The 13178-nt window shown below is 51.7% G+C and overlaps 1 protein-coding gene across 2 annotated transcripts; it reads left to right on the top strand.

Moving 5' to 3' along the window:
• The first annotated feature begins 8965 nt into the window (after window positions 1-8965).
• On the top strand, window positions 8966-12877 carry LOC119300662 (DNA-dependent metalloprotease WSS1-like). 2 transcript variants are annotated; one of them, XM_037577565.1, is made up of 5 exons: window positions 8966-9532; window positions 9635-9831; window positions 10544-10718; window positions 11848-11966; window positions 12518-12877. In XM_037577565.1, exons 1-3 carry the CDS (start codon window positions 9376-9378, stop codon window positions 10616-10618), a joined length of 429 nt encoding a protein of 142 aa, XP_037433462.1. In that variant the 5' UTR covers window positions 8966-9375; the 3' UTR covers window positions 10619-10718; window positions 11848-11966; window positions 12518-12877. The 2 variants fall into 2 exon arrangements, with proteins under 2 accessions (XP_037433462.1, XP_037433463.1); XM_037577566.1 differs by having other exon boundaries at window positions 11848-11980.
• Window positions 12878-13178: the final 301 nt, after the last annotated feature.

Genomic DNA, 13178 nt, shown 5'->3' with positions numbered 1-13178 from the left:
CGTGCTCTTCAGGGTACTCGTCTTGTACTGCGCCGACTGGCCTGACAGCAGGCTGCTGGGGCGGAGGCGGAGGCGGCTGCCCGGCAGGCGGGGGAGGCAGGAGGCTGTCTCCCTTGGTGATCCTGGTGAGCCAGTGGCACTTCCGGGTGGTGTGATTCGACGGCTTCGCGCCGCTATGGAACTTGCAAGGTCCATCCAGAGTCTGCTCGTAGGAGAAGGCCGGCAACCAGTTTGGCTTGCCGCCTTTCTGTCGCTTGAGCGGAGGCTGCCCATCCGGCTGCTGAGCTTCAATGGTTGCGACTTGCCGGCTGCTGGAAGCCGGCAGCGGGGCCTTGTGCTTGTGGTCGCCCTGCTGTTGTCGCCGGTTGGCGTCTCCCGCCGGAGTTTTTGGAGCTTGAGGGGCCACTTTGCCAGTTGTGCTGATTTGAATCTCTGCCTTCATGGAGGAGTTGGCCGTGGCATACTTGTCCGCTATGATCAGCAGCTCGTCGAGGGTTTCTGGCTCGTCGCAGAGGAGTTTGTGCTTGAGGAGGGTGCCTTCTCTGCACCTGGCTGTGAAGTACTTGATGGCCTGCACCTCGTGCACGCCCTCGCAGGAGTTCCCAAGCTCGGCCCAACGCGTGAGGTAATCGCAAGTCGACTCGTCGGGGCCTTGCATGCACAAGGAGAGCTGACAAGGCTTGGGAGGACGCTTGTACGTGCTGGTGAAGTTGTGGACGAACGCTTCGGTGAAGTCGACCCAGCTGTTGATGCTATGGGGCTTCAGGCTGTTCAGCCATGTCCGGGTCGTGCCCTGGAGCATGAGCGGAACGTACTTTACGGCGACACGCTTGTTGCCGTTTGCTATGCTGACAGCCATAGAGTAGTCGACTAGCCAGTCTTCCGGCTTCACGGAGCCGGTATACTTGGGCGTGTCTCTTGGGAGCGTGAACCCTCTGGGAAAGGGCTCGTCTCGAATGCGGGGCCCGAAACAAGGCGGACCCAACTCGTCTTCTTCTTCCAGCACTAGGGATCGGTGAAGTCGGTCGATCCGGTGGTGGGCATCATTCTCTCCATCTCCAACTCCCTCTCGACGGCCAAGGCGGTCGCCAAGAGTCGGATGGTCAATGGGCGGCGGGGAGACTCGCCTCTCCTTGCAAGGAGGGGGAGGCGGACAGTCGTCCCGTCATTCCACTGCTCTCGGGCGGCCGTCTCGGTCGCGCTCTATGGTAATGCGAGTCTGACTGTGGCTGACAGCCGGATCCTTGTCTCTTCTTCCTCGGGCGCCGCCAGTCGCGTCCGAGACGTCGCGCCTTGAACTCAGCGAAGGTCGTCGTTTTGCCGCTGCGGCGACTCCGTGTGGCTGCCGGCCTTGTTCTGCTCGGCAGCCGCGTCAAGGAGCCGCTGTACTCGCTCCATCATCAGGCGGCATTCTTCGCCCTCGAAATTGTCCAGCTCATCCGCCGCTGCCTGGGCGGCTCGGATGTTCTCCGCTGGTGTAGCGTACACAGGGCGGCTTGCCTCAAACAGGTTGGCGATGGCTACGCCGCGCTACTGGACCGTGCCAAGGCGGCTGGGCCCCGCCGGGGCCGGCGAGCCGCCGATGGCACGATCCATCTCCCACTGGCAGGCTTCTGACAAGCGTCTTATGCCGACTAGCTTCTTTGCGCCTTCAACAAGCTGAAGGTGGCACGCCTCCAACGTCTCTGCGTCAGCGTCTTCCAAAATGGGCGCAGTTAGGTCTTGTAGCGCTGTGCCGAGTGAGTCGTGCGCTCCTCCGCCGGGGAGCTCGTCATGACTGATGACGAGCACCTCGGTGACGGTGCTTCCGTCGCTCTCCGCGTGAGGGAGAGGTTCGTCATAGACCACCACGTTAGTGGGGAACGCGTCGAGCGACGCGGTGTCGGAGTCGACCAGCATCGGGTCGGTGGAGCATATAGACTCCAAGTCTACGGCAGGCTCGCCGGAAATGTGGAGTTGATCGAGGAGGCCCGTGAGGAGGCTCTCGGAGCCGCCCATGCCTGCGTTGGATGCAGGTTCGTCAGAGAGGCGAACCTCGCCGACAAGTTCGGCCAGGCAGCGGGCTGCACAGGCGATCTCAACGCCGTGCAGCGCGTCGGCGCAAACTCCATCTGGCATGCCTGGCTGGCTGCGCTTGCCAGGGAGGAAAAGGGTTCCCGTCCAGAACAGGTCTCCGGACGGCGGTGCACCATGCCCCACGGTGGGCGCCAAATGTGGGGGGTTAGGTGCGACATATGCCAAAGGATGGCTTATCATGGTGGGGGCGAGTAGAACATCGCCGGTGCCTAGAAACGGGATGAGGCGAAGACATGCACGCCGACGAATCTTACCCAGCTTCAGGGCTCTCCGGGGAGATAATACCCCTACTGCTGCTCTGCGGGGTCTCTGCATGATCACTATGGCGAAGTGCTTACACGATTGCTCCTTGAGCTGTTTCCTGGAGGTAGGAAAGGGCAAGGCTAGCTCTCTCCCCCCTATATGATTTGGTCTAGAACTAATGGATGCCAACCCTTTGCATTGGTGCCCTAGGGGGTTTATATAGGCCTGCCCCCCAGGGGTACAATGGTAATCTGGCTGGACGCGGGCCCAGCCATCAGTGCCTCTGGCCTCCGTCTTCCCCGCCGACTGCTGGGGCCTGCCAACTGGTGGGCCCCGCCGACTGGCCTGGTACGAAGCCGACAGGCCGCGTCCGCCGCGGGCGGGTCTTGCTGACTGCTGATTACTGTAGCCATGCTTCTGATGACGCGGGCTGATCATGGGGTCGTGGCAACAGCCCCGCCGCCTGGCGGGGGATCACTATTGCCACTCTCCATCACATCTTGATTAATGGCGCGTGGGCCCCCGGGGGAGGGCTCGGCCGACTCCCCGGGGCCGTCTCCCGACGGGTCCGGCTGGTGGTCCTCTTGCCATCTCCGGGGGTCTCACTGACTGGGGGACCCGCTGCCTCTGGGCCGTATAGACAAGTCATCATGGGTGCAGGATTCGGTCCTGCGGTGCTGATGTCAGGGCCGGCATGGCAACAGTGCCACGCCGTGCGGAGATCTTCCGGGGTACGGCGTGTTGTGGCCATGCCTGCCCTTGGTAAGGGGCGGGAGTGGGCTTCACTGTAGCCACTCCCCTGCCCCGTCCCACTTGATGACGTTATGGGGTTCGTAGGAGTTGCAGGCCGACTCTCCAAAGCCGGCTTCTCTAGAAGTCGCCAGTCAGGAGTTAGCTTTCCCTAGAGTCGTCCCTGTGAGGGGCGCAGCCTGCCCTGATGTTTTGAAAGGTTCTGGGGCTCGGGGCGGCCTACTCGTGGCCCATTACTCCGACAGTATAAAACTATTCGAATAGCCGCGTCCGCGGTAAAGGACTACTTGGTTGCCTATATAGTTCATAGACAAGTTAATGGATACTACTAAAAGACTCAAGATAAGTGTGAGTACCGAGGATGGCCCTCTCGTAGGATGACGAGGGAGGATCCCCGGTGGAGTATTGTGTTGGTGAGTAGTGGACTCGTGTGTGAAAAACTGTTTTACTAGTGGAGTCTCGTAGGATAGCTTAGCCAAGAGTCAAAGCTGGCTTGCTGCAATAACTCCACCACCTTGTTGAGAACGAGCATGTATAGTAGGTTCTGATGTAAGACTTGTTGAGTACCTTTGTACTCATGTTTGCTGAATTACTGTTTTCAGACGACAACACCGCCCCCTTCGATGGGTTTTATGTAGACCTCAACGTCGATGAGTGACTTGCCACCCAGGTGGTGATCATGGCCATGGAGGGCCCTATGTAGATAGACAGGCTTCGAGAAGCCTTCTTGCTTTCTAGTGTCTGTACTCAGACTATTTGCTTCCGCATGTGCTTGTATGCTTGTATGACTTGAGTGTCGGGTCATGTGACCCCTATCTGTATGAACATGTTATGTATGGCTCTCTGGAGCCTTTAAATAAAGTACTTGAGTTGTAGAGTTTTGTTGTGATGCCATGTTGTATTTGCACATATCGAGCATATTGTGTGTATGATTGAAATGCTTGGTATGTGTGGGATCCGACAATCTAGTTGTTTATCCTTGGCAGCCTTTCTTATGGGGAAATGTAGTCTAGTGCTGCTCGAGCCATAGTAGTCCGCTACAGCCCGGTTCACCGGAGTCCTGCTAGACCAGCACTACTACTCAGGACACTTGACTGGCCGGCGTGTGTTTCACATCGTTCCTATGTCTGTCCCTTTGGGGAAATGTCACGCGGTGACATCCAGCATCCTGCCTAGCCTGCTACAGCCCGGGTTCCCCGGAGTCCTGTTAGCCCAGTGCTACAGCCCGGATTCACACGTTGATGACCGACATGCTCGATATGATTCACGTATGCCTGTCTCCATAGGTCTGTGCCGCTTTGGGTTCACGACTAGCCTACCAGGCCTCTCCTCCAGCGCCAAGGCCCGACCTTCTCGTCCAACCTACCAGGCCTCTCCTCAGTTTGGGCCGAGCCCATATGGTGAGCCACCCACCAGTCCTGCGCCAGTCCGCCCCAGTTTCGGCCCGCTTCAGTTTTTTTCAGCGTCTGCGAATTTAGCTAATTATCCAGAGTTGGCAATTTTGCAGAAAAACCCTCATGATCATGCATTTAATAACTCTAGAACTGTGCATCATATGTAAATAATTTATACATGTAAAATGCTTAGAATTTTGTCTAGTTCCATAATATGCTACTTTCATGCATGTTAAAAATATTTAAATGTTGTTTGATTAAATTTGTTCTAATAATATGTAAAAATGCTTTAATTCATAACTAATTAACCATAGCTCCAAATTTAACAAACTTTATATGTAAATGGTGTAGAAAAATGCATAGTTTAACATGGTAGCCTACTTTGCATGTTAAACAACTCCAAAATTGTGTATAGGGCAGAATAGTACCAAACCTAATATATGCATATGGGGATTTTTCCGGACTTGTTGTTTGTTGTTCCGGCCTCATTTAAACTTGCCAAGATAGGTAGTTTTCATATGCTTCACCTCTTGCCATGCTAACCAACATTTAATATTGTTGAGTACATAAACGGGAGAGAACTAAATAAGTCATGTGGTGTTCCATCAATATGCAACTCGTTGCATATTGAGCTCCACTTAATTTGTAGTTTTGCTTGTGCATTTTGCCATGCCATGCCTCATTAAAACGGACATGCATCATACTTGGTTGTGCATCATGCCATGATTTATGTGATGGTTGTTTACCATGTTGTTTGCTTCTTTCCAGTGTGCTTCTTCGGGTTAGTTCCGATAACGTCGCGTTTGTGAGGATTCGTTCGACTTCGTCCATTTGTCTTCTTCATGGACTCGTTCTTCTTCCTTGCGGGATCTCAGGCAAGATGACCATACCCTCGAAATCACTTCTATCTTTGCTTGCTAGTTGCTTGCTCTATTGCTATGCCGCGATACCTGCCACTTGCTATATCATGCCTCCCATATTGCCATGTCAAGCCTCTAACCCCACCTTTCCTAGCAAACCGTTGTTTGGCTATGTTACCGCTTTGCTCAGGCCCTCTTATAGCGTTGTTAGTTGCGGGTGACGCAACCCAGCTCGAGTGGGAGCTCGATGAAGATCGTGTTCGTTGTGTTGTTTCATTCCAGTTGATCAGTAGTGGAGTCCAGTCGGGGCGATCGGGGATCTAGCATTAGGGGTGGTCTTCTTTTATTTTGGTTCCATAGTCGGACCTTGATTGTATTCTGGATGATGTAATGTTATATTTATGTATTGTGTGAAGTGGCGATTGTAAGCCAACTCCTTATCCCTTTCTTATTCAGTACATGGGATGTGTAAAGATTACCCCTCTTGCGACATGCCTACTATTCGGTTATGCCTCTAAGTCGTGCTCTGACACGTGGGAGATATAGCCGCATTGTGGGTGTTATATTACTGGTCCACGACGGCATAGTCCTGTGCCCTCTTCAAGAGCAGGGAGCCCAAGGGCCTCACAGTCTGGGTAGCCGGTGCGCGGGCCGCTAGAGCAGATGAAGAGGTAGCAGCCGGCTCAGCGGCAGCACCAGATGGCGCCAAGGCAGGAGCGTCGCCCTGGGAGACCAGTGCTGACCTGCTCTTCGTCGGAACCACCGCCGGCGACTTCTTCGAGGGGGTGATCTTGGACCTTGTGGTGACCCCAGGAGGGGGCAGGACCTCCCTCACCGGGTGGTCGCTGGCATCGTCGTCATCAGGCAGGGCGCGACGAAGATCGGCCTTGCGCGGAGGGGAGGTCTCCCCGGTCCCCTTCGTGGTCGCCTCCGAGTTCTGCTCCTCCTCCCCGTCAGAGCTGCCGGAGGACACCACCACCGGAGTCATTGCTACTGGGGTATCAGAGGGCGCCGGCGGCATGAGCCCATGCTCATCAAAGACGGGCATGGTGGCAGCAACCTTCACTCCGTCGGGACGGCAGTACAAAGGAACAAAGGTGTCAGGAGGGTACCCCTTGTCATCCCTGACCAGGGAGCGGAGAGCCGTGCCCAGTTCCTTGTCAGACAAGGCCTCCGGACACAGGCGGAGGTCGTCACCCCATCCCCGAGCTTCCACAAGGGGCGCGAGCGCGCCTGGAGTAGAGCCACGCGTTGCGACATGATTTCCTTGACAATCATGGCCCCCGTCAGCTTTGCCGCATTTGGGTCGTCAGGCTTCAGATCGGCAGTCATCTTCTCCAGCACATGCTCTGCCCGAGGGTCGGTGAGCTTCGCGCGGAACCACCTGTCGTGAGACACGGGCATCCCCGTCGGCAGCACAAGCCGAGGGTGGGAGCACTTGGCGTCCATTAGGACCCACTTGCTCCTGAAGCCCGTGGCCTTCTTCCCGGTCTTCCAGATCGCGTTGGTCTTGTTGGCCGCAACGAAGTTGGCGCACCCCAAGCAATGGCCATCCTTGATTCGGAGATAGAAGAAGTGGCGCAGGAGTGCCACGGATGGCATCTCCCCAACGTAGGCCTCACAGTAGAAGGCGAAAATTGACAGAAGGAGGACAGAGTTGGGATGAAGATGGAGGGCGTGGAGCTTGTAATGGCTGACGACGGAGTAGAAGAAATCAGAGAAGGGGGGAACAAACCCCGCTACAACGCTGCTCATGAAGAAAGGATAGAAGGGCTGCCAGAGGCCTCCGGCTCGACAGAGCCAACCAGAAACGCAATCTTCCTCTTCTCATCGCCGCCTCCGCCGTAATCAGGAGTGTGGCGACGAGGTTCTTCTCCGAGACGCTGGGCGTGCTCAGGGCTGGCTCATACCAGGAGGGCGGAAGGGTGGCCCTTGCCTTGCTGGGTGCCATCAATGGCGGGCTTGGAGGAGGATTGGTGTAGATTTGGAGACTTGGGAGCGAGGAGAAGGAAAGCGGATCTGGAGCAAGACGAAGGCAAGCAATAAAGACACTGCGATGCGCGCCAGCCTTTTTGTCAGGCGGGCAGTTGTAGAGGCAGTGTGGGGAAGCGGAGACACCCATGTCCCGTCAATTGCCACACTTCAATCAAGGCCGCATGCTGTTAGGGCCCGCGGCGCTCCGCACTTGACCCTTGGCTTCGCTGCGAAGCCAAGCACGAGTGCGCCATGGGCCCGAGGCTACCGTCGGCGTCCTGTGAACGGGGGTACCCAGACTTGCATGTGTGCGACCCAGGGCATGGCTCCACCAGCGGCCTGGTACGGCCCATCTTCATAAACCAACGCTCAAGACCCTTGCGAGGCGAACGACGCAAGACCTCCTCAGGGGCAGCCTTACTAGGCTGGCTCGCGACAAGCGGAGAGATCAAGGTGAATGGCACCTCGTGAGGTTTCCGTGACGTGAGCCATGACAACCAAGGCCAGGCGGTCGTAGAGTGCCAGTTTCCTCTTTGGTGCTAAAGAGGCAGGCGCAGGCAAGGAGTCCCGAGGCGTCAAGCAAATGTTTTCATATTGGTGCAACGAGACCAAGACTAGCAGGACAGCAAGATGGAGGTCATCACAGAGCCCACGACGGCGTCACCACGAGAGCCTTTGGCAGGCGAAGACCACCTTTTGTCAGGATAAATTGTACTCGTTGTCCCCCTTCAAATTGGCCGTTGTAGGATCCCTTCCCGCCTAATATTTTGGAAGAGGACCCAGGCCTCTATAAATAGGTCTAGACACCACCATAGCAAGGGACGGATCATTGAGATCATCCCCAACCACACAAGATCATTGAGGCTGTTCTTCCTTTGTACTTGTTCATCCCCAGCCTACAAGGCAATCCACCACACCACACCGGCATTACTAGGGATAACCTTATACACAGAAGTTTATTAGTAGCGCGGTCTAAAAACGGGCGCTACTGCTAATTAGTAGCAGTGTGGGGTATAAAACCCGTGCTACTACTAAGCTGATAGTAGTAGCGAGGGGTATAAACCCGTGCTACTACTAAATGATCTTCATCATACCCCTGAAACAGGCCATAGTAGTAGCGAGGGGTAAAAAACCGCGCTACTACTAAATAGGTAGCTATAGCGCAGGTATAGCTGGCCAAATGGGCCGGTTTTTTCGGGCCGGCCCCTGAGCACGCCGGCACGACCCGCCTTGGGCCAGGCACAACACGGGCTAAACGGGCCGGGCCCGGCACGCGGCACGCCCTGAGCCGTGCCTGGGATTGGAGGCTGGGCACGCGGGCCGGCATGGCATGGCCCAATTAAGTTTTTTTAATTTTTTTTCTACATCTATATATGGCCCAACATGTAAAAATAGGTTGAAAATATGCGGCCCACCGTGCTAAACGGGCCAACGTGCCGGCCCGTTTACTAACTAGGCGGTGCCTGGGCCTGGGGCGCAGCACGCGGGCCGGCACGGCACGGCCTGTATAGTAATCGTGCCCTGGCAGGCCGTGCCGAGCCAGGCACGATTACGATGGGCCGGGCCGGACCGGCCCGTTTGGCCAGGTATGAGCGCAGGTAAGACCCCGACGCTATTACTAACCGTGTCCACTACTGCACCATCCACCCAGCCCGATCCACTCCCACCCCACCACTCTCTCTCTCATCCCTAAAAAACTCTCTCACGAACTCCGCAGGATCTCCTCGGTCCACCCCACCCCGGCTCCTCTCCCCACGGTCTCCTCGCCGCCGCCCCCACCCACGCTGACCGGTTCCGGCGAGCACCGGCCACGCGCAACACCCCACCTCCTCCTCCCCCTCCCTTCCCCTTCCTCCTCTGCCCGCCCCTTCTCTTTCCTCCTTCCTCCCGACGGCCGGCGATGGGCGCGGACGAGGAGGAGCACCAGTCCCCCATGCGGAAGCGCGAGCGCGAGGAGGGAAAACACTATAACTGGAGGCCCCCCTCGTCCGCCCCCCTCATCTCCCGCCCGCCTCGCCACCAACCCCCAAATCGATTTCAAATCGCGCGCCGCCCGGTCGGCGTCCCCGACGGCGGCGATGGAGGTGGGCGACCTGCACAAGATGTGGGAGATCCGGGCGCTCAAGCGGAAGCCCGAGGAGCCGACGGCCCACGCGCTCCTCGACCGCGTCGCCAAGAAGGTCCAGCCATCATGCGCCGCCGCAAGTGGCGCATCAAGGTCCTCTCCGAGTTCTCGTAAGCAAACCCTAACCTCTGTAACCCTCGTTCCCCCCATCGGCTTCTCCGTCTGACCTATACCGTGCGCCGGGGCGATTTCATTGTGGGAACATCCCCAAGAACCCGAGGCTGCTGGGGCTCAACGTCAACTGAGGCATCGAGGTGAAGCCGTGAAGCTGCGGCTCTGGCGTGACGGCCGGGACCTCGACTTCATCCCCTACGAGGAGGTGCTCGACACCATGCTTCACAAGATCGCGCACAACGCGCGCAGGCCCCACAACGCGCAGTTCTACAAGCTCTGGGACGAGCTCCGCAAGGTCAGTATCTTCATGTTTCTGCTCTTGTATCGGTGCTTGAAATGTCTACGATTCCACCTGTATAGCGGCTCACTAATGTTAGTGTATGTATATATCCGGTTGCTTGGAATATGTTGCTTGTGTGCACTAGGCTATAAGAATGCAGATGTTGTGCATATTCCCTTGCAACCTAGCCCGTTTACTGAAAGCTTGGTTCAATTGATTTTGGGGTTAACGACATTTAACCTGAAATTTTCGTTGGATCCTGTCGTCATTAACAATGTGCAGTCGAACTGATCTTATAACTTATGGCTTAGAATTCTTTTGCGGTAGAATCAGAAACATGATTTAAGGTGGTTACATAAAACATTCGACCAATGGCTTTAGTTATCAAATTTTTGGCTTCTCCTTCAACTGATAAAAATGTATTATGAATTTCATATTATAGCTGGCAATGTTAGAAGAAAGAACATAAAGGTTAACATGTTGTAGAAGAATTCATAGGTGACATGTCCAAGTATTTCCCATTGCAATGAAGTAATGGCTTAGAAGTCATATAACTTGCTTATTAACCGATCCAGTAAAATTCTGTTGATTGTGCATAATTTTACTTATTAGCCGCAGGATGTGGTTATACTTCTAGATAGACAGGTATACATTTTTTCACTGTTGTTCCACAATTTTTGTTATCATCTACAATGGCACCATTGATCTTTCATTTTCTTTTCAACAGTTTGACAGTACAACGGATGGGGCTGTTAAATATGAGATTCCAATTGTGGCAGTGCATTGCAAAATAACTATTTGAGGTATATATGGCATGCCATCTATGACAATGATGCATGCAGTTCCTCCCAGAGTGTTCCTCTCCAGCTACCAGGCCTTTCGATGGATGCTACTCTGCGCAGGTAAGTCTGATAGTTAACATACTCTTATTTCATTAAACAAAATTCAGGTCTATTCCTTTATGTATATATGAGGAATTGATAGTGCAGATTAGAAGCTTACAAATTGTCCTCTCATGCTTTGGCTATCATACTTAGAGCTCCAGTAGTTCAGAATATTAACAATATTTGCATATTGAATGTTTATCATAGCATTCGTGTTTCTCAAGCTTTTGCCGCTAATTTGTTTCCTCTAAAACTTTAGAGTTCCATATCAGAATATTGAAATTGGGATGTCCTATTTTATCACTGTTTTCCACTTCGCAAACAAGTTAATCTCTTAATGTAGAATCACAAGTTCATGAAATATGGCACATAAGTCCACATGTAATTAGGAATGATTAGTTCTTATGGATAGGGCGATAGGGATTTCACAAGTCTTATTAGATTCTTTGTTACCATGTGTTGTCGAAGTTAATTGAGTATTGGCAGCATGGTCTAGCATCTTTGAGGTTGCTGAGTTTAGCCCTCTGGTACAACAAGGACAAGGAATTTATAAATGTTTAGGTTACATATTTTTAAGCATCCAGCCTTTGTCGGTAGTGAATTCAGTATGCTTAATAATAATAACTTGCCATGTCAAAGACGTAATATTTGATAAGTTTTGGTTTAACCTACAAGTAATTGCCAACGGAAATCTGTTGCTTCTTATGCGCTAAACCTACTGTGACTTTCTACAATGTAGGTTAACCAATTAATTGAACCACAAGGATAGAGATCTACACTCTATTCAACAATTTTCTCGAGAAGTTTGATTTGTATTCGATATTTCATGGACTTAAATAATCTCTATCCGTAAACACATTGGTTTCTTTCATCTAGTGAACCCAGGTAATAAGTGAAGATGAATATTACATGTGTATATTACTTTTTCCTCTGTCGTTAGATTATGTTCAGAATATTTCTGATATTTTTTTGGAATGCTAGGACTATCACATGTAAAAAAGAACTTTAAATCACAAAAATGTTGATTTCTTTTACTAATGATCTTAGAGGATTAGCTTAAGTACCATACAGAGGATGACACAAATGGTAATGAACACATCGTGGATCTTGCATTAATTTTCTTATTCTAGCAGTACAATTTGTGCAGGGAAGTCATTCATTTGTCATGCCATGGAAGTATCGTTTGAAGTTTCCTTGCTGTCAAGACTTTTTTTTCAACATATATGAGGTGGCAAGCAAAGTTATGGTAACTGCAGTTCATGTCAGGTATAATGTGAAACGTAGGTCCATCATCTCATCATCCTTTACGCCCTTTCTTTCCCTAATATTTTACAGCAAACCAACGGATCAGCTAACCACAACCTTAGTATGTGGTATACTGCGTAAATATCTAGCTTGGTAGAAAGCATGGTCAGTAGAGCGTTTTCTAACCATGCACTAGTAGTGCCCACTCCATGCTACTGTTATGTACACAGACGAGAAGTTTGTTTGAGAAAGAGTATGCTTGCTGCCTTTCATCTAATATCATATGTTTCTGTTTCCTATGAGAAACTGATGGTTCACGTCTCTAACTTCTACTGCTTTATAGTTTTGCACAAAAGCTTTTGTAACCATGATGTTGATATACCTATGATTGTTACTTCATGTGCTACTACATTAGTAGGGAGATTTTTATAAAGGTACCAGAATTTATCTTCTTCCACATTAAGTCAATATTTAGTAACGGAGTTCTATTTTTGTTTGCAAACTAGTTCATTTGTCGCAAGGAATAAAATCTACTCTGGATAGTTGATTTAGTGTTTCTTGAACATGGCCAGGGCAATGGATAAAATCTACTCTGGATAGTTGACAGAGGGAGTACATGCTAAGTTGACTTTTGCCTGTGGATTTGCTTATCATGAAGATGGTTGCAAGGATGCAGAGGGAGCAGATCATTTGGAGAGATAGGATGCCACTGTTTGGTGTTTTTATGCATTTTAGTTTGCTTGTAACTGTGTTTGCACTAGCTGGGAGTAAGTGACTTCAAGAAGTGTAGGTGTTTTAATTGAAGGCATGAAAAGCCACGACAATATGTATGCTCTTACAGGATGTGCTCTAATACTGCCGGTTTATTATAAATCTTGGATTAGTAATGATGTGTAATGCTGCTGGTTTATTGCAAATATGTGTTTGTTTTATTTGGAATTGTATGCATAGAATGGAATTGGTGGATTTTATTTTTTAATTCTTAATTAGTTAGTAGTAGCGTGGGACAACACCAGATGCACTACTACTACTTCGTTAGTAGTAGCGTGGGTTTGCATCCAGGCTACTACTAACTTTTTAGTAGTAGCGTGGGAAAAAACCTGAGGCGCTACTACTATTTCGTTACTAATAGCGCGGGTTGCACCCGCGCTACTACTAAAATGTTACTAGTAGGGTGGGTTTCACCCGCGCTACTACTAACTATTAGTTGTAGCGCGGGTACCAGCGCTGCTA

This window comes from Triticum dicoccoides, chromosome 5A (genome assembly GCF_002162155.2).
Source record: "Triticum dicoccoides isolate Atlit2015 ecotype Zavitan chromosome 5A, WEW_v2.0, whole genome shotgun sequence".
NCBI lineage: Eukaryota > Viridiplantae > Streptophyta > Magnoliopsida > Poales > Poaceae > Triticum > Triticum dicoccoides.
This window is presented reverse-complemented; position numbering and strand designations above follow the sequence as displayed.

Excerpts from the sequence above, each read along its gene's own strand:
- LOC119300662 (XM_037577565.1), top strand. The coding sequence starts at position 9,376 with ATGGAGGTGGGCGACCTGCACAAGATGTGGGAGATCCGGGCGCTCAAG. Across the intron at positions 9,533-9,634 it reads AAGGTCCTCTCCGAGTTCTC|AACCCGAGGCTGCTGGGGCT; the intron begins GTAAGCAAACCC and ends AACATCCCCAAG. Across the intron at positions 9,832-10,543 it reads TCTGGGACGAGCTCCGCAAG|TTTGACAGTACAACGGATGG; the intron begins GTCAGTATCTTC and ends TCTTTTCAACAG.